At 33.4% G+C, this 24,336-nt stretch overlaps 8 protein-coding genes across 9 annotated transcripts; all 8 read left to right on the top strand.

The window, feature by feature from the left end:
• Positions 1 to 483: 483 nt before the first annotated feature.
• LOC139989191 (odorant receptor 13a-like) lies at positions 484 to 2,322 on the top strand. The gene is made up of 5 exons (XM_072007260.1): positions 484 to 1,280; positions 1,677 to 1,776; positions 1,857 to 1,967; positions 2,038 to 2,193; positions 2,269 to 2,322. Exons 1-5 carry the CDS (start codon positions 484 to 486, stop codon positions 2,320 to 2,322), a joined length of 1,218 nt encoding a protein of 405 aa, XP_071863361.1.
• Positions 2,323 to 3,750: 1,428 nt separating this feature from the next.
• On the top strand, positions 3,751 to 5,707 carry LOC139989065 (odorant receptor 13a-like). Its single transcript, XM_072006977.1, has 5 exons — positions 3,751 to 4,630; positions 5,037 to 5,136; positions 5,217 to 5,327; positions 5,401 to 5,556; positions 5,651 to 5,707. The coding sequence occupies exons 1-5, from the start codon at positions 3,834 to 3,836 to the stop codon at positions 5,705 to 5,707; spliced, it is 1,221 nt and encodes a 406-aa protein (XP_071863078.1). The 5' UTR covers positions 3,751 to 3,833.
• A 1,131-nt stretch (positions 5,708 to 6,838) lies between these two features.
• On the top strand, positions 6,839 to 8,820 carry LOC139988820 (uncharacterized). The gene is made up of 6 exons (XM_072006583.1): positions 6,839 to 7,637; positions 7,925 to 8,138; positions 8,219 to 8,329; positions 8,403 to 8,558; positions 8,653 to 8,705; positions 8,808 to 8,820. Exons 1-6 carry the CDS (start codon positions 6,841 to 6,843, stop codon positions 8,818 to 8,820), a joined length of 1,344 nt encoding a protein of 447 aa, XP_071862684.1. The 5' UTR covers positions 6,839 to 6,840.
• A 511-nt stretch (positions 8,821 to 9,331) lies between these two features.
• On the top strand, positions 9,332 to 11,587 carry LOC139988958 (odorant receptor 10-like). 2 transcript variants are annotated; one of them, XM_072006776.1, is made up of 6 exons: positions 9,334 to 9,806; positions 10,017 to 10,459; positions 10,522 to 10,621; positions 10,686 to 10,796; positions 10,895 to 11,050; positions 11,152 to 11,587. In XM_072006776.1, the coding sequence occupies exons 1-6, from the start codon at positions 9,453 to 9,455 to the stop codon at positions 11,203 to 11,205; spliced, it is 1,218 nt and encodes a 405-aa protein (XP_071862877.1). In that variant the 5' UTR covers positions 9,334 to 9,452; the 3' UTR covers positions 11,206 to 11,587. The 2 variants fall into 2 exon arrangements, with proteins under 2 accessions (XP_071862876.1, XP_071862877.1); XM_072006775.1 differs by lacking the exon at positions 11,152 to 11,587 and having other exon boundaries at positions 9,332 to 9,806; positions 10,895 to 11,136.
• A 360-nt stretch (positions 11,588 to 11,947) lies between these two features.
• LOC139988961 (odorant receptor 10-like) lies at positions 11,948 to 14,510 on the top strand. Its single transcript, XM_072006778.1, has 6 exons — positions 11,948 to 12,453; positions 13,253 to 13,695; positions 13,758 to 13,857; positions 13,922 to 14,032; positions 14,132 to 14,287; positions 14,389 to 14,510. Exons 1-6 carry the CDS (start codon positions 12,082 to 12,084, stop codon positions 14,440 to 14,442), a joined length of 1,236 nt encoding a protein of 411 aa, XP_071862879.1. The 5' UTR covers positions 11,948 to 12,081; the 3' UTR covers positions 14,443 to 14,510.
• A 773-nt stretch (positions 14,511 to 15,283) lies between these two features.
• LOC139988960 (odorant receptor 10-like) lies at positions 15,284 to 17,075 on the top strand. The gene is made up of 6 exons (XM_072006777.1): positions 15,284 to 15,661; positions 15,852 to 16,294; positions 16,357 to 16,456; positions 16,521 to 16,631; positions 16,730 to 16,885; positions 16,987 to 17,075. Exons 1-6 carry the CDS (start codon positions 15,308 to 15,310, stop codon positions 17,038 to 17,040), a joined length of 1,218 nt encoding a protein of 405 aa, XP_071862878.1. The 5' UTR covers positions 15,284 to 15,307; the 3' UTR covers positions 17,041 to 17,075.
• Positions 17,076 to 17,997: 922 nt separating this feature from the next.
• Positions 17,998 to 20,192, top strand: LOC139989033 (odorant receptor Or2-like). The gene is made up of 5 exons (XM_072006924.1): positions 17,998 to 18,364; positions 19,055 to 19,497; positions 19,560 to 19,659; positions 19,724 to 19,834; positions 19,933 to 20,192. Exons 1-5 carry the CDS (start codon positions 17,999 to 18,001, stop codon positions 20,167 to 20,169), a joined length of 1,257 nt encoding a protein of 418 aa, XP_071863025.1. The 5' UTR covers position 17,998; the 3' UTR covers positions 20,170 to 20,192.
• Positions 20,193 to 21,575: 1,383 nt separating this feature from the next.
• Positions 21,576 to 24,204, top strand: LOC139988819 (odorant receptor 10-like). Its single transcript, XM_072006582.1, has 5 exons — positions 21,576 to 22,301; positions 23,098 to 23,603; positions 23,763 to 23,873; positions 23,972 to 24,127; positions 24,199 to 24,204. Exons 1-5 carry the CDS (start codon positions 21,932 to 21,934, stop codon positions 24,202 to 24,204), a joined length of 1,149 nt encoding a protein of 382 aa, XP_071862683.1. The 5' UTR covers positions 21,576 to 21,931.
• The last annotated feature ends 132 nt before the right edge of the window (positions 24,205 to 24,336 follow it).

The following is a 24,336-nucleotide window of genomic DNA, read 5'->3' as shown; positions in this document are numbered from 1 at the left end:
ATGTCGCTATTGGTTAAATATATATATATAAAATAATATATATAATACATTCTGACATACAATAATACAATACATATATTATAATTTGAAATATATATATATATCTAACATAAAAATATTAATTCATACTTCACATCATAAATCATTTAGGAACCATAATAAGATATGTCATCACCTATAACAAAATTTTAAAAGTGGACTACAACAAACTTATTATCCGACCACACGATTCCTGCGCACTGTAACTCCACTCACGCAACACAGTTCGCCTCCAACATGTGAATTCAGAACCTATAAAAGATGAAAAAACATGCATGCTTAATAATCACCGAAGAAAGTTTCCCCTACGAACACATCCCCTCATTCACGGAACATGTGGTAAAGTTCATCGAAACAGAGAAGCGCGCGTTTGCGTTCTGACAATATCGTGTTGTAAGTTTCTACCCTATCGGTCAGTCGACAGTGTGCGCTAGAGCTGCCAGTATGTATAATCGATCATATACCATAGTTGAGGATCAACTGAAAAACAACCATTACCAGAACGACATACATTACACGCTGCAGATGTGTCAATGGCTGTTGAAGCTGATCGGAATATGGCCTCTCGTTAACAATCACACCAGCAGACTGGAACAGCTCGTCTCAATCGTACTCATGATCATATGCTACTCCAGCATATTTTTCATCATTTTGCCATCTGGTCATCACTTCTTCTTCGTAGAGAAAAGTTTATATACGAAGATGAAAATGTTCGGTCCGGTTAGCTTCTGTGTATTTGCAACAGTTAAGTACAGTTACCTTGCCCGAAAAGGAGCCTTCCTACAGAGATGTATCCGACAGCTCAAAAATGACTGGAAGAGAGTGCAAGATCCGAGTCATCGGGCAATCATGTTAAAATACGCGGGCATCAGCAGAAAGCTTATCACCATGTGCGCTGTTTTTATATATACAGGTGGAATGTCCTACCACACGGTGGCGCAATTCTTGTCCAAGGAGAGGACTAGAGAAAATTATACAGTTAAACCACTGACGTATATCGGTTACGACCCATTTTTTGATACGCAGTCCAGCCCTACGTATGAAATCGTGTTCTTTCTTCATTGCTTTGCTGCTATGATTATGTATAGCGTCACCACTGTTGCATATGGTTTGGCTGCAGTTTTTGTTACTCATGTTTGTGGCCAAATTCAAATACAAATAGCAAGATTGCAGAACTTAGTGGGGAGCAAGGATCGTGATCTCTTCTCTGTGATTGTGCGCGATCACATGAAAATTTTAAGGTAACGAATATCGAAGTTGTTAATTAATAATATTTCTAACATGATAAGAGTTTATGCACTTTTCATACAATTTATGTATCGTATAGTCAGTGACAAAAATAAATGGATAGGTAATGCAAGGTGGTATCAATAAAGTTTCGTTAAATACAACCTGCTTACAAAAACATGTAAATATTAATTTCAATTATTTAATAGATAATCTATATATTATAATGCTATACTTATAATAAATAAAATGTAATTCAATACACTACTAATACTAATTCGGTTAAACTTCATTGATATCTACTCCACTTGTACATATAATCCCTTCCCGACTGTATTCTTGTGTATAACGAAATCTTTTATATTACGAAAAGAATCTTATATAAAAAAATAAATGCATGAAAATTTCAGATTTTCGAAGAATATCGAAGATGCTTTGTATCAGATATGCTTAACAGAAATCGTAGAGTGCACGATTTGCATGTGTATACTGGAGTATTACTGCTTAATGGCAAGTAATTGAACTAATATGTCTTTATTTATTTTAAAGATTAATTGTAAGAAAGTGTCATTATGTTAAATGCTTTTTAGGAATGGGCAAACAGTGATCTAATCGCTACATTGACTTATATGATTGTGTTGACCTCCTTTACATTTAATATATTTATATTTTGCTACATAGGAGAACTTCTTTCTGAGCAGGTAGTTTAAGAAATATTTCGTTTATTTACACATTTTCTACATTATTAAGCGTTCTCTCATTCGTAATTAGTGTAGCCAAATTGGTACAACTTCCTATGAAATCGAATGGTATCAGCTGCCAGCTAAGAGAGCTTACGACCTAATTCTATTGATCTCCATATCTCAATATCCACCAAAACTAACGGCCGGTAAAATTATTGAATTGTCTCTGAATACTTTTAGCTCCGTAAGTTCTTATTTTTGAAATAGTGTTAATATTATGACACAGTTAAATCAAAATTTTATACTTTACTATTTCCAGGTAGCAAAAACGTCGCTAGTTTATCTGAATCTACTTCAAACACTTACAGACTAGTAATGAAATGTATGATTTTTGTCAGTACTACCATGAAATAGTGCCTGTCTATTGCTGAATTCTTACTTTTCAGACATTCTGTCCCAAATGGGATGCTGATGTTCTACCTGAAATTTACATAATTTATTTAATGTTCTGAGTGAAATTGAAATTTATTATTGACATAATTTGAATTATTTTAGTGTTAGACTCTAAAATATACAACAGACAAAATTATACGATAAACGTTTTAAAATTAGAAACGTGACATTAAAAACTGAACTAGTAATTGTATTTTAGAAAGAATATGCAATAAGTATTCCAACTTCCGCTTTTTCTTTTTCCCATACTTACATTTTTCTCCTTTTCACTATCCATTAAAAAAGAGATCTTATTCTTAAATTTCCAGATATGTAAATTATTATTTCTGAAAAATATCTCCTCCAAAATATCTTCGCCTTTTTTATAATCAATAAGGTATATAATAAAATTCCATAGCCCCTACTAACATAACTGTCGCAGTGCTTCAAGACAATTGTAAAGCCTTCCAATCTTTAGAAGTAGTTTAAGGAAACGACAGCTGCTTCTAACAAAGGACAACACAACGACGCAAAATTGTGTGGTATTAGCATACTATTTTCTTTTCTTTAAATTCTGCGCGCTTTATTATTTTCTTGCCTGCAAACCTTTAGTCGGACACTCGAACTTCGCACGCGATCACCTGTCGCTGCTCCGATATGACATGTATGTTGGAACTGGACTTTTTCTTTCTATGAAACATGCACTGACCACTTGCTTCTTCTCTCTACTCTCTCTAACTAAGACCAATAACTTGCCTAACTTCAAACATTAGTAGTAGAACTTCATTAAGTGAACACTGATTTCTTCTACCTAATATTCGAACTGCCCTTAAGCTTTAGAGATTCAATTACTACAAGTTGCCATTCCACGCAGTGAAGTAAAATTTCATATGAACAACCTCTCGCATTGCAACAGGTACAACGCAATTGTCCTAAAACAAAACAGAAGTCTATTACACAAGACAATTTAAAGATTATTAAATAGATACGTATATAAAAATTATTACGATTTAATACATCGATAGAATAAAATGTATATGCAATATAAAATATAATACATACTGGCATGCAATAAAACGATATATGTATTTGACACAGAAATATTAATTCTTCACAGCCATTTAGAAACCACAATAAGATATATCGTCACTTATAGCAAAATTAAAAAAGTGGTACACGACATACGCTTATTCTCCGATCGCATGATTATTCTGCACTGTAACTCCATTAAACCTCTCCTGCAATATGCGAATACAGAACCTTTAGAAGATTAAAAAACTTGCATGCTTAATAATCACCGAAGAAAGTTTCCCCTACGAACGCATCCCCTCATTCACGGAACATGTGGAAAAGTTCATCGAAACGGAGCAGCGTGCGCTTGCGTTCTGACAATATCGTGTTGAAAGTTTCTATCCTATCGGTCAGTCGACAGTGTGCGCTAGAGCTGCCAGTATGTATGATCGATCATATACCATAGTTGAGGATCAACTAAAAAACAACCATTACCAGAACGACATACATTATACGCTGCAGATGTGTCAATGGCTGTTGAAGCTGATTGGAATGTGGCCCCTCGTTAACAATCACACCAGCAGATTGGAACACCTCCTCTCAATCAGCGTGATGGCCATGTGCTTCTGCAGCATATTATTCATCATCTTGCCATCTAGCCATCACTTCTTCTTCGTAGAGAAAAATCTTTACATGAAGATGAAAATGCTCGGTCCGGTTAGCTTCTGTGTATTTGCAACAGTTAAGTACAGTTACCTTGCCCTAAAAGGAGCCTTCCTGAAGAGATGTATCCGACAGCTCAAAAATGACTGGAAGAGAGTGCAAGATCCGAGTCATCGGGCAATCATGTTAAAATACGCGGGCATCAGCAGAAAGCTTATCACCATGTGCGCTGTTTTTATATATACAGGTGGAATGTCCTATCACACGGTGGCGCAATTCTTGTCCAAGGAGAGGACTAGAGAAAATTATACAGTTAAACCATTGGCGTATATCGGTTACGACCCATTTTTTGATACGCAGTCCAGCCCTACGTATGAAATCGTGTTCTTTCTTCACTGCCTCGCTGCTATGATTATGTATAGCATCACCACAGTTGCATATGGTTTGGCTGCAGTGTTTGTTACTCATGTTTGTGGCCAGATTCAAATACAGATTGTAAGGTTGCACAATTTGGTGGAGAGCAAGGATCGTGATCTTTTTGCTGTCATTGTGCGCGATCACGTGAAAATTTTAAGGTAACGAATATCGAATTTATCAATTGATAATATTTCTACCATTATAAGAATGTGTGAGCTTTTTACTACAGATTATGTACCATATAGACGGAGACAAAAATAAGTAAATAGATAGCACAAATTAATATCAAAGGAGTTTCGTCAAATATGGCTTATTTAACAATAATATAAATATTAATATCATTCATTTATCAAATAGTCTATATAATATAAGAATATACATAGAATAAATAAAACTCAATATAGCACTAACACCAGTACGATTAAACTTCGTGCTGATTACTATTCTTGGTTGTTCTAATTGGCTACTTACTTTCCTGATCTACTGTATTCATATACATGTTCAAATATTTTTTATATTACAGACGGAATTTTATATAAAAAAGTAAATACATCAAAATTTCAGATTTTCTAAAAATATCGAAGATGCTTTGTATCAGATTTGCTTGACAGAGATCGTAGAATGCACGATAAATATGTGTATGCTTGAATATTACTGCTTGGTGGTAAGCAACTCAATTAATATATATTTATTTATTTTGAAGATAAATTTTAAGAAATTGAAATTGTGATAAATGTTTTTTAGGAATGGGCAAACAGTGATCTAATCGCTACATTGACTTATATGACTCTGTTGATTTCCTTCACATTTAATATATTTATATTTTGCTACATAGGTGAACTTCTTTCTGAGCAGGTAGTTGCAAGATAATTTTGTTTACTTGCGTATTCTCTTCATCTCATTAGATATTCTCAATGATCATAATTAGTGTAGTGAAATTGGTACAGTTTCCTATGAAATCGACTGGTATAACTTGCCAGCTAAGGAAGCTTACGATCTCATTCTACTGATCTCCATATCTCAGTATCCACCAAAACTAACTGCCGGAAAAATAATTGAATTATCTCTGAATACTTTTAGCTCCGTAAGTTTCTGATTTGTGAACAATTTCACTGTATATCGAATCGAATAATTTAAATGAAATAGAATAATAAACTTCTGCATTTAAAAATTTCTAGGTAGCAAAAACATCATTAGTTTATTTGAATTTACTTCAAACAGTTGCAGATTGGTAAAAACTCTTATATCTTTTACTATCAGAAGCGTAAAATCATATCATATTATTAAAAAATTATTTTCGCAGATGACCTCTTCAAAATGTGAAATTCAGGTATCAGAATTAATTGTAATAAATGATCGATCTAAATAGTAATAGTTCCGAATTTGTCTAATATTAAAAGTGTAATTTCTTTCAATACGAAATGTATCTCTTCATAACAACTGTATAGGTTACAGTCGTATACCATTTGAAAAGCAGTAACACCTAATCGTCGAGCACTTATGCATGATACCAGCTTTCGATCTCTTCTGTTTCCCTTACAGAACTGGTTTCTAGCTGTATATATAACATGTAATATCAGACTCTCGTTTCTTTTAAGTTGTATGCACCGATTTGCAAGTATAGTTGCAGATAGTAATATATTTTCAGATGCACGCACAAGATTTCACGAGCTCAAACTTAACAACCTCACAATCAATGCACTTGAATTTAATAAACAGCTGTATTTAATTCGTCTACGAATATGCACCTCTACGACCGATGTCAGAAAGATCATCCGCGAAATCTAAATTATGAGAAAGAAATCGATATGATATTCCTAAAGCAAAACAGACATCCATTGCTCAAAACAGTCTACAGACGAATTTGGAAAATGACTCCCTTTATAAAATAGATATATATATAAAAATTATTACAATTTAAAACATCGATAGAATAAAATGTATATCCAACATAAAATACAATACACATTGATGTGCTGTAGCATAATATATGTATTTAACATAAAAATATTAATTCATACTTCATATCTCATCATATTGAAATCACAATAAAGTATTTCATCCCTTAGAGCAAAATGTTAAAAGTAGAACACCACACACGTTTATTAGTTGAATGCACGATTTCTTTAAACTGTAAACTCCACTAAACCTCTCCTGCAACATGCGAATACAGAACCTGTAAAAGATGAAAAAACATGCATGCTTAATCATCATCGAAGAAAGTTTCCCCTATGAACGTATCCCCTCATTCACGGAACATGTGGAGAAGTTCATCGAAACAGAGAAGCGCGCGCTTGCGTTCTGACAATATCGCGTCCGAAGTTTCTATCGTATCGGTCAGTCGACAGTGTGCGCTAGAGCTGCCAGTATGTATGATCGATCATATACCATAGTTGATGATCAACTAAAAAACAACCATTACCAGAACGACATACATTACACGCTACAGATGTGTCAATGGCTGTTGAAGCTGATTGGAATGTGGCCCCTCGTTAACAATCACACGAGCAGACTGGAACGGCTCCTCTCAGTGGTCGTGATGATCATATGCTTCTGCAGCATATTATTCATCATCTTGCCATCTAGCCATCACTTCTTCTTCGTAGAGAAGAATCTTTACATGAAGGTGAAAATGCTCGGTCCAGTTGGCTTCTGTGTATTTGCCACAGTTAAGTACAGTTACCTTACCCTAAAAGGAGCCTTCCTGCAGAGGTGCATCCGACAGCTCAAAAATGACTGGAAGAGAGTACAGGATCCGAGTCATCGGGAGATCATGTTAAAATATGCGGGCATTAGCAGAAAGCTTATTACCATGTGCGCCGTTTTTATATATACAGGTGGAATGTCCTATCACACGGTAGCGCAATTCTTGTCCACGGATAAGACTAGAGAGAATTACACAGTTAGACCATTGACTTATATCGGTTACGATCCATTTTTTGATACGCAATCTAGTCCTACCTATGAAATCGTGTTCTTTCTCCACTGTTTCGCTGCTATGGTTATGTATAGCATCACCACGGTTGCATATGGTTTAGCTGCAGTATTTGTTACTCATGTTTGTGGCCAGATTCAAATACAGATTGTAAGGTTGCACAATTTGGTGGAGAGCAAGGATCGTGACCTTTTCGCTGTTATTGTGCGCGATCACGTAGAAGTTTTAAGGTAATGCATATGGAATTTATTAATCGACAAAACTTTTGTTTTAATGCAAATGAATTTTAACACGATAAGAGTCTGTGCACATTTTCCTACATCTTTTATACATACTGTTGGGAACAAAAATAAGTGGATAAGTGGTGGAAATTGGTATAAAAGGAGTTTCGTTAAATACGGGTTACATATACAATAATATAAATATTAATTTCATTTTTTTTTTTTTTTTTTTTTACTAAATTATCTATGTAATGTAATAAGGATATACAATAAATGAAACACGATAACATAGCCAGTTCTGCTCCATTGACTGCTATCCCAATTGACCACTTACTTTTCCTCCCAAATGTATTCATACAAATATTTGAATATTTTACATGCACATATATCTTCCTTTTTGGAAATTTCAGATTTTCGAAAAACATCGAAGAAGCTTTGTACCAGATTTGCTTGACAGAGATCGTAGAGTGCACGATGAATATGTGTATGCTCGAATATTACTGCTTGATGGTAAGCGATTGAATTAGTATATATTTCTTTATGTTGAAGATAGATTGTAAGTGAACATAATTGTGATAAATGTATTTTAGGAATGGGCAAGCACTGATCTAATCGTTACATTGACTTATATGACTCTGTTGACTTCCTTCACATTTAATATATTTATATTTTGCTACATAGGTGAACTTCTTTCTGAGCAGGTAGTTGCAAGATAATTTTGTTTACTTGCGTATTTTCTTCATCTCATTAGATATTCTCAATGATCATAATTAGTGTAGTGAAATTGGTACAGTTTCCTATGAAATCGACTGGTATAACTTGCCAGCTAAGGAAGCTTACGATCTCATTCTACTGATCTCCATATCTCAGTATCCACCAAAACTAACTGCCGGAAAAATAATTGAATTATCTCTGAATACTTTTAGCTCCGTAAGTTTCTGATTTGTGAACAATTTCATTGTATATCGAATCGAATAATTTAAATGAAATAGAATAATAAACTTCTGCACTTAAAAATTTCCAGGTAGCAAAAACGTCATTAGTTTATTTGAATTTACTTCAAACAGTTGCAGATTGGTAAGAACACTTATATCTTTCACTATTATAACCATACAATTGTATTATGCTACTATTGAAGAATTATTTTTGCAGATATCACTTATTAAATCTAAAATGCAGGTATCAAAATTAATCATAGCAGATAATTAATCTAAATTCGAATAGTTTCAAATTTGTTTAGTATTAAAATCAATGAGAGAAAATATATATCTGAAAAATTTTTATTAGCAGTTGATAAAATTTCACTTATTTGTTGCTATTTCATGCGTCAAAATGCAGTCATCACATTCTTTTCCGTTTAAAACGAACAAAAAATATAAATTTTTAGTGAATTTTTATAGTAAGAAGACAGAAATTTCCGGAATATTATAATGTTACGACATTTAAAATTTCATAACATATTCCATTTACATGTATTATAAAAATACATCCCCTTCAATATAAAATATACAGCTTATACTATACAGCTTACAGTCGTATATCGTTTGAAAAACAATAATACCAAACTTTCGAGCGCTTATGCGTAATTGCAGCTTTCCATCTCCTTTGTTTACCTTACGGAACTGCCTACTAGTTGTAAATATCTAATGCTATAATTCCAGACGTTCGCTTTTTTTTCAGTCGTATTGATCGATTTACAAGTGTAGCTGCAAATAATAGTAGAGTTGCAGATGCACGCATGCAATATCACGAGCGTAAGCTCAGCGACATACAATCAATACACTTGAACTGTCATAAAGAGTCGTTTCCCACCTGCCCGCGAATATGCATCTTTCCGTTCGACAACCACGAAATCCAAACTACGAGGAAGACATCGTTTACGTGACGAAACACAACAAATGGGTTCTGAGTACCATCGGCATGTGGCCCACTGTAGTAAAAGGCATCAGAAAATTTGTACCAAAACTTATAATAGGTCTCAGTAATATCGTATCGTCTTTGAACGTACTGCAATTTGTGCTACACATTATACTGGAAGAAAAAAACCCTACATTGAAAGTGAGATTCTTAGGCTTGATTTGTTTTGCTTCAACCAATCTGATGAAGTATTGGGCTCTGATAGCGCGCAAATCGAATATCGAATACTGTATCGAACAGGTGCAGATAGATTGGAAGCAGGTGAGTTAGTCAAGTATATCTATGTCAAAAGTTCAGAAGAATTTTGTAGGTTTCTATATTAAAATGAAGTTTTGCACCCTATTACCTTAAAATCAAATTTTATCAGTTGTACCTTATCATTTACTTTATCATTTGTCCTCCGTACTACACACTTATAAATGTGATTTAGTATGAGGAATGTTTGTAAACAACATAAAAATCATTTGACAGGTAGAATTCCAAAGAAATCGCATATTGATGTTAAAATACGGAAAGATGGGTCGAGATCTCACCATATACAGTGCCGTGTTTATGTATGGCTCTGAAATGTTGTACATTACAATCATGCAATATGCATTGGGATCAATGCTGAAGGAAAATAATCGTACAACTAGAATACTAGTGTACCCTACCTATAGTGGATTGCTCGACGTCCAAAAAACTCCCATCTACGAAATCGTGTACGTTCTCCAATGCATGTGCACACTTTTGTTCAACTCTGTGACAGTTTCATGTTGTGGATTGGCTGCGCTTTTTGCAACACACGCCTGTGGACAGATTGATATCATTATGTCCCAATTAGATGATCTGGTCGATGGAAAATTCGCCAAGAAAAATTCTAATCCGGACACTCGACTGACGGAAATCGTAAAACATCATATAAAAATTTTAAAGTACGTAGGTGAAGTAAAAAGTTGCATGAAAGTATCAGGAAACATATGGCCTATTGTTATAGATTTTCTACTATGATTGAGACGGTTCTGCAGGAAGTGTGTTTTTTCGAATTTGTTGGTACCACGTTGGTAGTATGCTTCCTCGAATATTATTGTCTAACGGTACGTCTTTGTTTCTGCTAATTTGTGTTTATAGAAGTATATGGTATTTTTATGTTTTCAGTAGGATTGGCAAAGCAATAATAAAATTGGTGTGGCAACATACTCGATGCTACTGGTATCCTTGACGTTCAATATGTTTTTGTTATGCTACATTGGTAATCTTCTACTAGAGAAGGTATTTTGTAATACTCAACCTTTTTCAATATAGTCGAGTAATCAATGTATGGAAATGGATTAATCAGTTTCGTTTTATATTCGGCATTTACATTACAGAGTTCTGACATTGGAATATCTTGCTATATGATTGATTGGTACCGCTTACCACCTAGAACAGTTCAAGATCTTATGTTGATCATCGCTATGTCGAACACTCCAGTGAAAATTAGCGCCGGCAGAATATTTCTTTTATCCTTGCCTACTTTCGGAAATGTAGGTTTTTACAAATATTTCCTTTATGTTTTGCCTGTTAAAAATTTACACAAATCAACCGTTTAATCTACCGGTGACTAAATCTAACTTCGTCTTTGCAGATTCTAAAGACATCATTCGCGTACTTAAACTTCGTTCGGAATGCCACTATGTAATAATTTAATAATTATTCCGTTATTTTCGTATATTCACTTGTGGAATAGTAAATAAAGAAATATATTGTAAAAATGTTTGTTGCTATCTAAATGTACATTATACAGTATACATTATTATTAACTTCGGTAACGATAAATAACATTATGATAAGCATACAGTGATTTTGACAATAGATTGATCAAGCAGAAAATTATTTAAAATGACGATATACTATATTGTACTAATGTATGAAATCATAAAAAAATATCAAGGTAAAGACAACATATTTTATTAATCGTATTTAATTACACGACTCACATAAACATTGTATGACATCAAACCACAGACACAGTAATTTACTATATCCACATAACACAATCCGTCACAGCCTATTTTCATGTAAAAAAACTAATATTTAATAATATCGTGCAAAATTAACTGGCAGTGATTAGATAATTAAATTAATAATAAGGTATTATAGTACAAACAAATTACAAAATATATGTTACTTTTTTCAAACTATTTTTTCTAACAAAAGAGAAAATGAAGGAATTGCAACATATTTCATTAATAAATTACTCACATGTATATATTGTTATTTTACATGAACATACATATCACGCACATGATATTGTGTTTTCATAACACTGACAGCTGCTAATCGTCGTGCACTTATAGTCTAAACTGTTCCACTTATTTCTAAACAGAAAGTTAGATTCTATAGCTGGTAACGCTACCATCTATTTCCACAATTGCAGACGTTCTCTACATTCATGAGTAATAATCGATTTTGAAGTACTACGAGAAATGCACGCACGCGATATCATGAGCGCAAGCTCAATGTCCTTACAATCGATGCACCTGAACTATCGTAAACAGTCGTTTTCCACCTGGCCATGAATATGCACCTCTCCGTCCGATATCGGCCCGATCAACCGCGGAATCCAAAATACGAGGAAGATATCATTTACGTGACGAAACATAACAAATGGGTTCTAAATTCCATCGGAATGTGGCCCGCTGTGCTAGATGGCATCGGCAAATTTGTACCAAAAATTGTGATTGGACTCAGTAATTTCGTGTCGTTCTTCAGCGTAGTGCAGTGTGTGCTACACATTATATTGGAAGAAAAAGATCCTTTACTAAGACTAAGGCTCTTAGGATTAGCTTGCTATTCTTCAACCAACCTGATGAAGTATTGGGCTCTGATACTGCGCAAACCAAACATTGAATACTGCATCAAAGAGATACAGACAGATTGGAAGCAGGTCAGTCAAACTAATATATATGAAATGCTCAGTGGAAAAGTGAAAAATTCTATTGATTAGAGTTATTAGGATACTCATTTGTTACACACTTGTTAAAAAATTCTAACATATTTTACCATATTTAATGGTTCACATTAATATGTCCCATAAGGAACATACGATGTGAGTAAAATAGGGTCTATAAAATATAAAATTGTAAAACACAAATTTATGAAATAGCTGTAAAATAAAAATAGCACGGGAAGTATATAGTTTGCACGAAATATAGGGCTCCTTTCATACGCAAAGTAAATTTACTAATACTTATGACCGGCAATATAAGTGCATTTTGTATTAAAATAAAAGACAAATATCTATATAAAGAAACAATACCTAGTTAACAAATTTATTTAGAAAATATTTTATTAACTCTCAGTACGTTATAAGGACAATAGCTACAAACAGTATTTACGTAGAGCTTTACTTACGTCATATTATTTTATAAATTATAAGCGTGTATTACGAAGAGCTTCTTATCGGATTCTGTATGTATATTTCATTTTCACAGTATCAAATTTATTATAATTAACTAATATGTAAATAGAATATTATAGTAAATAAAGCGATGTGTAAAATATTTTTTGTAGTCGCTGCATGATTGGTAAAGTATTTCACTATTTGGAAACATACTGGTTTCTGTATTAAAATGTATCTTTACTCATAGTTTGCACAAATCAAATTTTTATCACTTACATCACTTCTCCCCTGAACCATCCACTTAAAATATTGTTTGTACAAAAATGCAATAATCATTTGGCAGGTAGAATTCCCACAAAATCGCCTGTTAATGCTAAAATACGGAAAGATCGGACGAGATCTCACCATATACAGTGCCGCATTCATGTATACCGCACTCGTGTGCTACGTTACAATCATGCAGTATGCAATGGGAATAAGTCTGAAGGAAAATAATCGTACAATCAGGGTGTTAGTGTACCCTACATATAGTGGATTTTTTGATGCTCAAAAAAGCCCCATCTACGAAATCGTGTACGTTCTCCAATGCATGTGCACATTTGTATTCAACTCTGTGACAGTTGGGTGTTGTGCTTTGGCTGCTCTTTTTGCAACACATGCCTGTGGACAGCTTGATGTCGTTATATCTCAGTTAAATGATCTGGCCGATGGAAAATTCGCCAAGAAAAATTCTAATCCAAGCACTCGATTGGTAGAAATCGTAGATCATCACATAAAAATTTTAAAGTACGAAGGTAAAGTAAAACATTGTTTAATACTGACCAAACACATATCGCGTACTATTGTAGATTTTCTGCGATGATTGAGTCGGTTCTGCAGGAAGTGTGCTTTTTCGAATTCGTTGGTTCCACGTTTGTAATATGCTTGCTCGAATACTATTGTATAACGGTACGTTTTTGTTACTGCTGGTTTGTATTTCTAGAAGTTTATGGTATTTTCATGTCCTTAGTAGGATTGGCAACAGAATAATAAAATTGGTTTGGCAACATACTCGATGCTACTAGTATCCTTGACGTTCAATATGTTCTTGTTATGCTACATTGGCAATCTTCTACTAGAAAAGGTATTTTGTAATACTCAACTCTTTTCAATGCAGTGAAATAATCAATATATAAAAATGGGATTAATCAATTTCATTTGATATTCGTCATTTACATTGCAGAGTACTGACGTTGGAATATCTTGCTATATGATTGACTGGTACCGCTTACCAGTCAAAACAGTTCAAGATCTTATGTTAATCATCGCTATGTCGAACACTCCAGTGAAAATTAGCGCCGGCAGAATGTTTCTTTTATCCTTGCCTACTTTCGGAAATGTAGGTTTTTACAAATATTTCCTTTATATATTGCCTGTTCAAAATTTACGCAAATCAATCGTTTTATTTATCGGTAACTAAATCTAACTTCGTCTTTGCAGATTTTAAAGACATCATTCGCGTACTTAAACTTTATCAGGAATACTCTTATGTAACAATTTAATGATTATTCCATTATTTTCGTAATCCAAGTGTAATATTAAATAAAGAAATTTGTTGTAATAGTATTGGTTGCTATTTTAATTTATATTTTATAGTATATAGTACTTTCTTTTCATAACGATGCACAGCATTTTGGAGAATATGTAAGGTAACTTTGACAATAGGTTACCCAAGTATAAAATCGTAGAAAATAACGACATACTAGCGTCTATTGCTATGTGAAATCATATAGAAATATTAAGGTAAAGATAATATATTTTATTATTCGTATTTAAATACACGAAACTTTGTAAACATCACTTGTAATTACACCAAATCACATACATCATAATTTTGCATATCTACACAGCAATAACCAACATTCACGTAAAAGAAGCCAACATTTAAAAATATATCATAATATTAACTAGCAGTGATTATATAATAAAATAAATAATAAGCTATTATAATAAAAATAAATTAGAAAATGCTACTATTTTCAAAAAAAGGAGAAATTGAAACGTATTACATTAATAAATTACTCATATATATATATATATATATATATACTGTTATTTTATGTGAACATACATATCACGCACACGATATTTTGTTTTCTTAACACCAGTAGCTACTAATCGTCGTGCACTTATCATTTAATCTGTTCCACTTATGTCTAGACAGAAAGTTAGATTCTATAGCTGGTAACGCTACCATCTATTTCCACAATTACAGACGTTCTTTACATTCATGTGTAATAATCGATTTTGAAGTACTGTAAGAAATGTACGCACACGATATCACAAGCGCAAGCTCAACGCCCTTACAATCGATGCACCTGAACTGTCGTAAACAGTCGTTTTCCACCTGCCCGCGAATATGCATCTTTCCGTTCGACAACCACGAAATCCAAACTACGAGGAAGATATCGTTTACGTGACGAAACACAACAAATGGGTTTTGAATTCCATCGGTATGTGGCCCGCTATGCTAAAAGGCATCGGCAAATTTGTACCAAAAATTGTAATAGGTCTCAGTAATTTCGTGTCGGTTTTCAACGTACTGCAGTTTGTGCTTCACGTTATACTGGAAGAAAAAGACCCTTCATTAAGACTGAGATTTTTAGGCCTGATTTGTTTTGCTTCAACTAATCTGATGAAGTATTGGGCTCTGATAGCGCGCAGACCGAACATCGAATACTGCATCGAACAGGTGCAGACAGATTGGAAGCAGGTCAGTCGGGCAAGTATACCTATGTGAAAAGTTCAGAAACCTTTTGATTTCTGTATTAAAATAAAGTTTTGCACCCAATTACCTTAAAATCAAATTTTATCACTTATACTATTTGTCCTCTGTACTATGCACTTATAAATATGATTTAGTATAAGGAATGTTTGTAAAAAACATAAAAATCATTTGACAGGTAGAATTCCAAAGAAATCGCATGCTGATGCTAAAATATGGAAAAATCGGTCGAGATCTCACCATATACAGTGCCGTGTTCATGTACAGCTCTGAAATGTGCTACATTACAATCATGCAATATGCAATGGCATCAGTCCTGAGGGAAAATAATCGTACAACCAGAGTGCTAGTGTACCCTACATATAGTGGATTTTTCGACGCCCAAAAAACTCCCATCTACGAAATCGTGTACGTTCTCCAATGCATGTGCACACTTTTGTTCAACTCTGTGACAGTTGCGTGTTGTGGATTGGCTGCGCTTTTTGCAACACACGCTTGTGGGCAGATTGATGTCATTATATCTCAATTAAATGATCTAGTCGATGGAAAATTCGCCACGAAAAATTCTAAACCGGATACTCGACTGATAGAAATCGTAGAGAACCACATAAGAATTTTAAAGTACGTAGGTAAAGTAATAAATTGCATGAAACTGACAAACAACAGATCGGCTACTGTTATAGATTTTCTACGATGATTGAGACGGTTCTGCAGGAAGTATGCTTTTTCGAATTTGTTGGTTCCACGTTGGTAATATGCTTGCTGGAATACTACTGTATAACGGTACGTTCTTGTTGCTTCTGATTTATGTCTTCCGGAATTTTCCATACTATTATATATTTAGTAGGAATGGCAAGAAAATAATAAGATTGGTGTGGCAACATTCTCGATGCTATTAGTATCCTTAACATTTAATATGTTCTTGTTATGCTACATTGGTAATCTTCTAATAGAAAAGGTATTTTGTAATATTCAACTATTTTTCATGTATCAAAGTAATCAATGTAAGAAAATGTATTAATCAATTTCGTTTATTATTCGTCATTTACACTGCAGAGTACTAACATCGGAATATCTTGCTATATGATTGACTGGTATCGCTTACCGGTCAAAACAGTTCAAGATCTTATATTGATCATCGCTATGTCGAATAATCCGGTGAAAATTAGCGCCGGCAGAATATTTCTTTTATCCTTGCCTACTTTCGGAAATGTAGGTTTTTACAAATATTTCCTTTATGTTTTGTCTGTTCAAAATTTACACAAATCAACCGTTTAATCTACCGGTAACTAAATCTAACTTCGTCTTTGCAGATTCTAAAGACATCATTCGCGTACTTAAACTTCGTTCGGAATGCCACTATGTAATAATTTAATAAATATTCCGTTATTTTCGTATATTCACTTGTGGAATAGTAAATAAAAAAATATATTGTAAAAATGTTTGTTGCTATCTAAATGTACATTATACAGTATACATTATTATTAACTTCGGTAACGATAAATAACATTATGATAAGCATACAGTGATTTTGACAATAGATTGATCAAGCAGAAAATTATTTAAAGTGACAATATACTAGATTGTACTAATGTATGAAATCATAAAAAAATACCAAGGTAAAGACAACATATTTTATTATTTATTTTATTATTATATTAATCGTATTTAATTACACAACGCCACATAAACATTGCATGACATCAAATCACAGACACAGTAATTTACTATGTCCACATAACACAATCAGTCACAGCCTATTTTCATGTAAAAGAAACCAATATTTAATAATATCGCGCAAAATTAACTAGCACTGATTAGATAATTAAATTAATAATAAGGTATTATGATACAAACAAATTACAAAATATATGTTACATTTTACAAACAACTTTTTCTAACAAAAAAAAAAGTAAAGGAATTGCAACTTATTAATAATACTATAATATAATAATAATAATAATAATAAGATACAATTGCATTGTATCTCATTAATAAATTACTCACGTGTATATATTGTTAATTTAAATGACATACATTCCAAGCACATGATATTGCGTTTTCATAACATTAGCAGCTGCTAATCATCGTGCATGTATGGTCTAACCTATTCTACTTATGTCTAGACAGAAAGTTAGATCGTATAGCTGGGAACACTACCATCTATTTTCACAATTACAGACGTTCGCTACATTCATAAGTAAAAATCGATTTGGAAGTACTACGAGAAATGTACGCACGCGATATCATGAGCGCAAGCTCAACGCCCTTACAATCGATGCACCTGAACTATCGTAAACAGTCGTAATTCACCTGCTCGCGAATATGCATCTCTCTGTTCGACGTCAGACAGATCCACCGCAAAACACGAACTACGAAGAAGATATCGTTTACGTGACGAAACACAACAAATGGGTCCTGAATTCCATCGGGATGTGGCCTGCTGTGCTAAAAGGGATCGGCAAATTTATACCAAAAGTCGTAATCGGTGTCAGTAATATCGTGTCGTTTTTCAACGTAGTGCAGTGTGTGCTATACATTACACTGGAAGAAAACGATCCTTTACTAAGACTGAGGCTCTTAGGCTTGGCTTGCTTTGCTTCAATCAACCTGATGAAGTATTGGGCTTTGATATCACGCAAACCGAATATCGAATATTGTATCGAACAGGTGCATACAGATTGGAAACAGGTCAGTCGCGCAAGTATATGTGAAGGGCTCAATGGAAAAGAGAAACTTTCCTGGTTATAGGTATTAGGATACGTATTGGTACCTACCATTTGGTATACACTTGTTAGAAAACATGTTAGAAAAATAAAATGAGTGCGAAATAAATAGCGTAAGGAACTTATAATTTATACCACATATCACATTTTTATATACAACGTAAATATCCTAATACTTGTGGCTGGCAGTGTACATGTATTTTGTGTAAAAGCAAGATAAATATCTTATATAAAGAAAAAATACGTGATAAACATATTTACGTAGAAAATTATTTACGACTTCTGAAAATAGTAAAACTATAAGTGGCTATAAAGAATGTTTGCACAAATCCCTCTTTATGTTATACTGTATTATATTGTAAACTACACTCTCATATTATGGAGCATTCTTATCACATTCTACATATTTCATTTTATAAAAATACGTAGTACTGTGATACGAAATTTAATATACTTAAACCTAATTAATCAGTATGTAAATGTTATAATATATAAAATGGTCAACACTTTAAAGTCTGAAAACATATTGGTTTTTGTGTTAAAATGTGACTTCACTCACAATTTTCCCAAATTAAAATTTTTCTCTCAATCACTTATTTATAAACATGACTCGGCAGTATTATTTATAAAAAAAATTGTAAAAATTATTTGACAGGTAGAGTTTCAAAGAAATCGCATATTGATGTTAAAATACGGAAAGATGGGACGAGATTTGACCATATACAGTGCCGTGTTCATGTATAGCGCTGAAATATGCTACGTTACAGTCATGCAGTATGCAATGGGATTGAATATGAAGGAAAATAATCGTACAATCAGACTGTTAGTGTATCCTACATATAGTGGATTTTTCGATGCCCAAAAAAGCCCAGTCTATGAAATTGTATACGTTCTTCAATGCATGTGCACATTTTTGTTCAACTCCGTGACAGTTGGGTGTTGTGGATTAGCTGCACTTTTTGCAACACATGCCTGTGGACAGATTGATGTCGTCATATCTCAATTAGATGATCTGGTCGAAGGAAAATTCTCCGAGAAAAATTCTAATCCGAACACTCGACTGATGGAAATCGTAAAACATCACATAAGAATTTTAAAGTACGAAGGTAAAATAAAACATTGTTTAATACTGACCAAACACATATCGCGTACTATTGTAGATTTTCTGCGATGATTGAAACGGTTCTGCAAGAAGTGTGCTTTTTCGAATTCGTTGGTTCCACGTTTGTAATATGCTTGCTCGAATACTATTGTATAACGGTACGTTCTTGTTACTGCTGGTTTGTATTTCTAGAAGTTTATGGTATTCTTATGTCTTTAGTAGGATTGGCAACAGAACGATAAAATTGGTCTGGCAACGTACTCGATGCTATTATTATCTTTGACGTTCAATATGTTCTTGTTATGCTACATTGGCAATCTTCTAATAGAAAAGGTATTTTGTAATACTCAACTCTTTTCAATATAGCAAAGTAATCAATGTACAAAAATGTATTAATCAATTTCGTTTGTTATTCGTCATTTATACTACAGAGTACTAGCGTCGGAATATCCTGCTATATGATTGATTGGTACCGCTTACCTATCAAGACAGTTCAAGACCTCATATTCATCATCGCTATGTCGAATAGTCCGGCAAAAATTAGCGCCGCCAGAATATTTATTTTATCTTTGCCTACTTTTGGGAATGTAGGTTTTTATAAACGTTACATCTATGATTTGCATGTTCAAATTTTATGTAAATCGAATTATTTATCTTTCGGTGATTAAATGCAACTTTATCTTTGCAGGTTCTAAAGACATCGTTCGCGTATTTAAATTTCATTCGCAATACCATTATCTACTAATTTCACAATTATTCTATTATTTTCATATGTCTAATCATAGAAGAATAAATAAATGTATTATGAAAGTATTCTTTGCTAGTTAAATATGTATTGTATAGTATACATTATTTTTTTACTTTGATACTGATACATAACATTTTGATAAATATGTGCAGTGATTTTGATAAAAGATTATTCTGATAGAAGATCATAGAAAGTGACGGCATATTAAAATTTGTTTGTTTGTGAAGTCATGACGAAATATTTACGTATATATAATATATATTATTATTCGTATTTAACTACACGAAGCTATATAAACATCATATTACACAGACATCATTTTTTATGTCTACGTACAATCAACAGTCATAGCTTCTTATATGTGGAGAAACATTGCCCAATACCATAATCGTTGTTACTAAGTAGAAACGCCACTTTATAATAAAACATGCCAATCCTCTTAATTCGATATCCGGATACAGTGGTTCAGGTTAACGAAGACAAAGGTTGAGAACTTGGGTTTCCAGATGTAAGTTCTTAACGAATTCGATACTAGACAGATGTATACAAGTTATGCACTGCCTTATGTTTGATGCTTTATGAATGAAGGAACGAACTAAGGAACTCTTCCCGGCGGTCACGCGATGGTTTTTATATCGGTCTGCGTTCTGTGTTTTGGAGCAGTAGCTAGCAACAGAAGTAGGATTTTGCTGATGTTGCGAAATACTATTTAACACAAGGCTTTGATACTAAGTTACAAAATGTATCGGTGCTGGTACTACGGTATGAGACATTTCTGGGTCAGTGATCCTTCCGGACCGTATATAAGAGTAGAGATGATTTTGTAAAATATCTGACAAACAATATTATTGTGTTAAAATGACATAATTGACAAACATTTTTATATATTTACATAGCAACCATATAAGTATCCAAAAAAGCAATGAAAATATTTTAACATGCAATAACACATAGTCAGCATTTCAGAAACAAACAACTTTGTGGAAAAATCACATATTACAAAAACGAAGAGGAATGTTGGCAAGAAATATCGAACTATCTTCACAAGGACATTAAACATCCTGTTACAGTTTTTACCATCATATTTGTGTGAGCCAAGTTTCTCAACAATAACCAACATAAAAATTGAAAACATTATTAACATAAACGAAGAAATGAGAAAAGAAATATCATATATTAGATCTAATATTACTGAAATCCACAAAAATCGACAAGCTCAGGTATGGAATCAAGATTAATTTAAAGGAGTTTTACGAAAGAATACAATTAAAATAGCTCTTTTTTCATACATACAATATGTTTTAAATTATTGCTTTTTTTCAGTAGTATGTAACCTGTAATACCTATATAATTTTTAATGAAAGATATGTGCATGCTTACTTTTATTGTTAGTTTCGTGGCATTAGAAATTGCAGTGTTCCACAATTGTCTCTTACAATCAAATGTGTTCCGTAACTTCGAAAGGTTAAAACCCTCTAGTCTAGACAGAAAGTTAGATTCTATACCCGTTAGCAGTTAGCTATTCATTACAATTACAGACTTTTGCTACATTGATGAGTAATAATCGATATTGAATTGCTGCAAGAAATGCATGCACGCGATATCACGAGCGCAAGCTCATCGCCCTTACAATCGATGCACCTGAACTGTCGTAAACAGTCGCTTTCGTTCTGCCCGCGAATATGCATCTCTCCGTTCGACGTCAGACAGATCCACCGCAAAACACAAACTACGAAGAAGATATCGTTTACGTGACGAAACACAACAAATGGGTTCTGAATTGCATCGGGATGTGGCCCGCTGTGGTAGAAGGCATGGGCAAATTTTTGCCAAAAATCGTAATCGGATTCAGTAATTTGGTGTCGCTTTTTACGGTAGTGCAGTGTATATTACACATTATATTAGAGGAAAAAGATGCTTTATTACGACTGAGGCTCTTGGGATTGGCTTGCTTTGCTTCAGTCAACCTGTTGAAGTATTGGGCTGTTATAGTGCGCAAGCCGAACATCGAATACTGTATCAAACAGGTGCAAACAGATTGGAAACAGGTCAGTCGAACAAAAAATAAAAGAACGAAGCATCAATGGAGAAATGATGGACACTGCTACTTATCAGTATTAGAATACTCACTTGTTACAACATTTATTAGAAATCCTAACACATTTTATTATATTTAATATTTTACTTTATAAGGTACATATGATGTGAGTAAAATAAGTGTACAGAATATGAAATTATGAAATGCAAAAATACGTGATAATTGTAGAATAAAAATAATGAGAAGCACACAATTTATATCAAATATCACATCTTTTTAAACATAACGCAGATGTCTTAATATTTATAGCTAGCAATCACTTTGTGTTTAAAAAAAGACAAATAGCTACAGAAAGACACGATACGTGATATACGAACATATTTAGAAAATATTTTAGAAAACTTCAAAACTTTTATAGTACAATTGGCTACAAAGAGTACTTGCACGTACCTTCATTTATGTGAAGCATATTAAACTATAAATTATACGCATATATTATGAAGTGTTCTATAATTTTTGTAAGCATATGAGAATATGTAATATTATGACGCGAAACTTAATATACTTGGTCCTAATTAATTAATATGTAAATGTTATAATATATATAATGCTATGCAAATACTTTTGGAGACACTGCGCCGGTAAACGTATAGTATTTCACTGTCTAAAAGTATATAGTATGTATGTATTTAAATGTAACTCTTCCTACAACTTTCCCAAATTAGAATTTTGTCCCTTGCACCACTCCTCCAAACAACTCACTTATAGTGTCGTTGGTAAAAAAAAATGTAAAAATCATTTGACAGGTAGAGTTTCAAAGAAATCGCATGCTGATGCTAAAATACGGAAAGATCGGCAGAGATCTGACCATATATAGCGCCGTGTTCATGTATAGTGCTGGCATGTGTTACATTACGATCTTGCAGTATGCAATGGGAATGAGCCTGAAGGCAAATAATCGTACAATCAGAGTGTTAGTGTACCCTACGTATAGTGGATTTTTCGATGCTCAAAAAAGCCCCATTTACGAAATCGTGTACGTTCTTCAATGTATGTGCACACTTTTGTTCAACTCTGTGACAGTTGGGTGTTGTGGATTAGCAGCACTTTTTGCAACACATGCCTGTGGACAGATTGATATCGTCGTATCTCAATTAAATGATCTGGCCGATGGAAAATTCGCCAAGAAAAATTCTAATCCAAGCACTCGACTGATGGAAATCGTAAAACATCACATAAGAATTTTAAAGTACGAAGGTAAAGTAAAACGTTGCTTGATACTGACCAAACACATATCGCAAACTATTGTAGATTTTCTGCGGTGATTGAGACGGTTCTGCAAGAGGTGTGTTTTTTCGAATTCGTTGGTTCCACGTTTGTAATATGCTTGCTCGAATATTATTGTATAACGGTACGTTCTTATTACTGCTGGTTTGTATTTCTAGAGATTTATGGTATTTTTATGTCCTTAGTAGGATTGGCAACAGAATAATAAAATTGGTTTGGCAACGTACTCGATGCTATTATTATCTTTGACGTTCAATATGTTCTTGTTATGCTACATTGGCAATCTTCTAATAGAAAAGGTATTTTGTAATACTCAACTCTTTTCAATATAGCAAAGTAATCAATGTACAAAAATGTATTAATCAATTTCGTTTGTTATTCGTCATTTATACTACAGAGTACTAGCGTCGGAATATCCTGCTGTATGATAGAGTGGTATCGCTTACCAGACAAGACAGTTCAAGATCTCATCTTAATTATTGCCATGTCGAATAGTCCGGCAAAAATTAGCGCCGGTAGAATATTTCTCTTATCCTTACCCACTTTCGGAAATGTAAGTTTTTAAAAATAGTTTGTTTATGATTTGCATGTTCAAGATTTATGTTCATTATTATGTTCATTTAGCGGTGAATAAATGTAACTTCATCTTTGCAGATTCTAAGGACATCATTCGCGTACTTAAACTTCGTTCGGAATGCCATTATGTACTAATTTCACAATTATTCTTTTATTTTCTTGTATCCGGTTGTAGAATAGTCAATA

The sequence above is a fragment of the Bombus fervidus genome, chromosome 7, assembly GCF_041682495.2.
Source record: "Bombus fervidus isolate BK054 chromosome 7, iyBomFerv1, whole genome shotgun sequence".
Lineage (NCBI taxonomy): Eukaryota > Metazoa > Arthropoda > Insecta > Hymenoptera > Apidae > Bombus > Bombus fervidus.
This window is presented reverse-complemented; position numbering and strand designations above follow the sequence as displayed.

Excerpts from the sequence above, each read along its gene's own strand:
- LOC139989191 (XM_072007260.1), top strand. The coding sequence starts at position 484 with ATGTATAATCGATCATATACCATAGTTGAGGATCAACTGAAAAACAAC. Across the intron at positions 1,281-1,676 it reads GATCACATGAAAATTTTAAG|ATTTTCGAAGAATATCGAAG; the intron begins GTAACGAATATC and ends TGAAAATTTCAG. Across the intron at positions 1,777-1,856 it reads TGGAGTATTACTGCTTAATG|GAATGGGCAAACAGTGATCT; the intron begins GCAAGTAATTGA and ends AATGCTTTTTAG.
- LOC139989065 (XM_072006977.1), top strand. The coding sequence starts at position 3,834 with ATGTATGATCGATCATATACCATAGTTGAGGATCAACTAAAAAACAAC. Across the intron at positions 5,328-5,400 it reads GTGAACTTCTTTCTGAGCAG|TGTAGTGAAATTGGTACAGT; the intron begins GTAGTTGCAAGA and ends GATCATAATTAG. Across the intron at positions 5,557-5,650 it reads CTCTGAATACTTTTAGCTCC|GTAGCAAAAACATCATTAGT; the intron begins GTAAGTTTCTGA and ends AAAAATTTCTAG.
- LOC139988820 (XM_072006583.1), top strand. The coding sequence starts at position 6,841 with ATGTATGATCGATCATATACCATAGTTGATGATCAACTAAAAAACAAC. Across the intron at positions 7,638-7,924 it reads GATCACGTAGAAGTTTTAAG|TTCTGCTCCATTGACTGCTA; the intron begins GTAATGCATATG and ends TAACATAGCCAG. Across the intron at positions 8,330-8,402 it reads GTGAACTTCTTTCTGAGCAG|TGTAGTGAAATTGGTACAGT; the intron begins GTAGTTGCAAGA and ends GATCATAATTAG.
- LOC139988958 (XM_072006775.1), top strand. The coding sequence starts at position 9,453 with ATGCATCTTTCCGTTCGACAACCACGAAATCCAAACTACGAGGAAGAC. Across the intron at positions 10,460-10,521 it reads CATCATATAAAAATTTTAAA|ATTTTCTACTATGATTGAGA; the intron begins GTACGTAGGTGA and ends CTATTGTTATAG. Across the intron at positions 10,797-10,894 it reads GTAATCTTCTACTAGAGAAG|AGTTCTGACATTGGAATATC; the intron begins GTATTTTGTAAT and ends TTTACATTACAG.
- LOC139988961 (XM_072006778.1), top strand. The coding sequence starts at position 12,082 with ATGAATATGCACCTCTCCGTCCGATATCGGCCCGATCAACCGCGGAAT. Across the intron at positions 14,033-14,131 it reads GCAATCTTCTACTAGAAAAG|AGTACTGACGTTGGAATATC; the intron begins GTATTTTGTAAT and ends TTTACATTGCAG. Across the intron at positions 14,288-14,388 it reads CCTTGCCTACTTTCGGAAAT|ATTTTAAAGACATCATTCGC; the intron begins GTAGGTTTTTAC and ends TCGTCTTTGCAG.
- LOC139988960 (XM_072006777.1), top strand. The coding sequence starts at position 15,308 with ATGCATCTTTCCGTTCGACAACCACGAAATCCAAACTACGAGGAAGAT. Across the intron at positions 16,457-16,520 it reads TGGAATACTACTGTATAACG|GAATGGCAAGAAAATAATAA; the intron begins GTACGTTCTTGT and ends TATATTTAGTAG. Across the intron at positions 16,632-16,729 it reads GTAATCTTCTAATAGAAAAG|AGTACTAACATCGGAATATC; the intron begins GTATTTTGTAAT and ends TTTACACTGCAG.
- LOC139989033 (XM_072006924.1), top strand. The coding sequence starts at position 17,999 with ATGCATCTCTCTGTTCGACGTCAGACAGATCCACCGCAAAACACGAAC. Across the intron at positions 19,498-19,559 it reads CATCACATAAGAATTTTAAA|ATTTTCTGCGATGATTGAAA; the intron begins GTACGAAGGTAA and ends GTACTATTGTAG. Across the intron at positions 19,835-19,932 it reads GCAATCTTCTAATAGAAAAG|AGTACTAGCGTCGGAATATC; the intron begins GTATTTTGTAAT and ends TTTATACTACAG.
- LOC139988819 (XM_072006582.1), top strand. The coding sequence starts at position 21,932 with ATGCATCTCTCCGTTCGACGTCAGACAGATCCACCGCAAAACACAAAC. Across the intron at positions 23,604-23,762 it reads CGCAAACTATTGTAGATTTT|GATTGGCAACAGAATAATAA; the intron begins CTGCGGTGATTG and ends TGTCCTTAGTAG. Across the intron at positions 23,874-23,971 it reads GCAATCTTCTAATAGAAAAG|AGTACTAGCGTCGGAATATC; the intron begins GTATTTTGTAAT and ends TTTATACTACAG.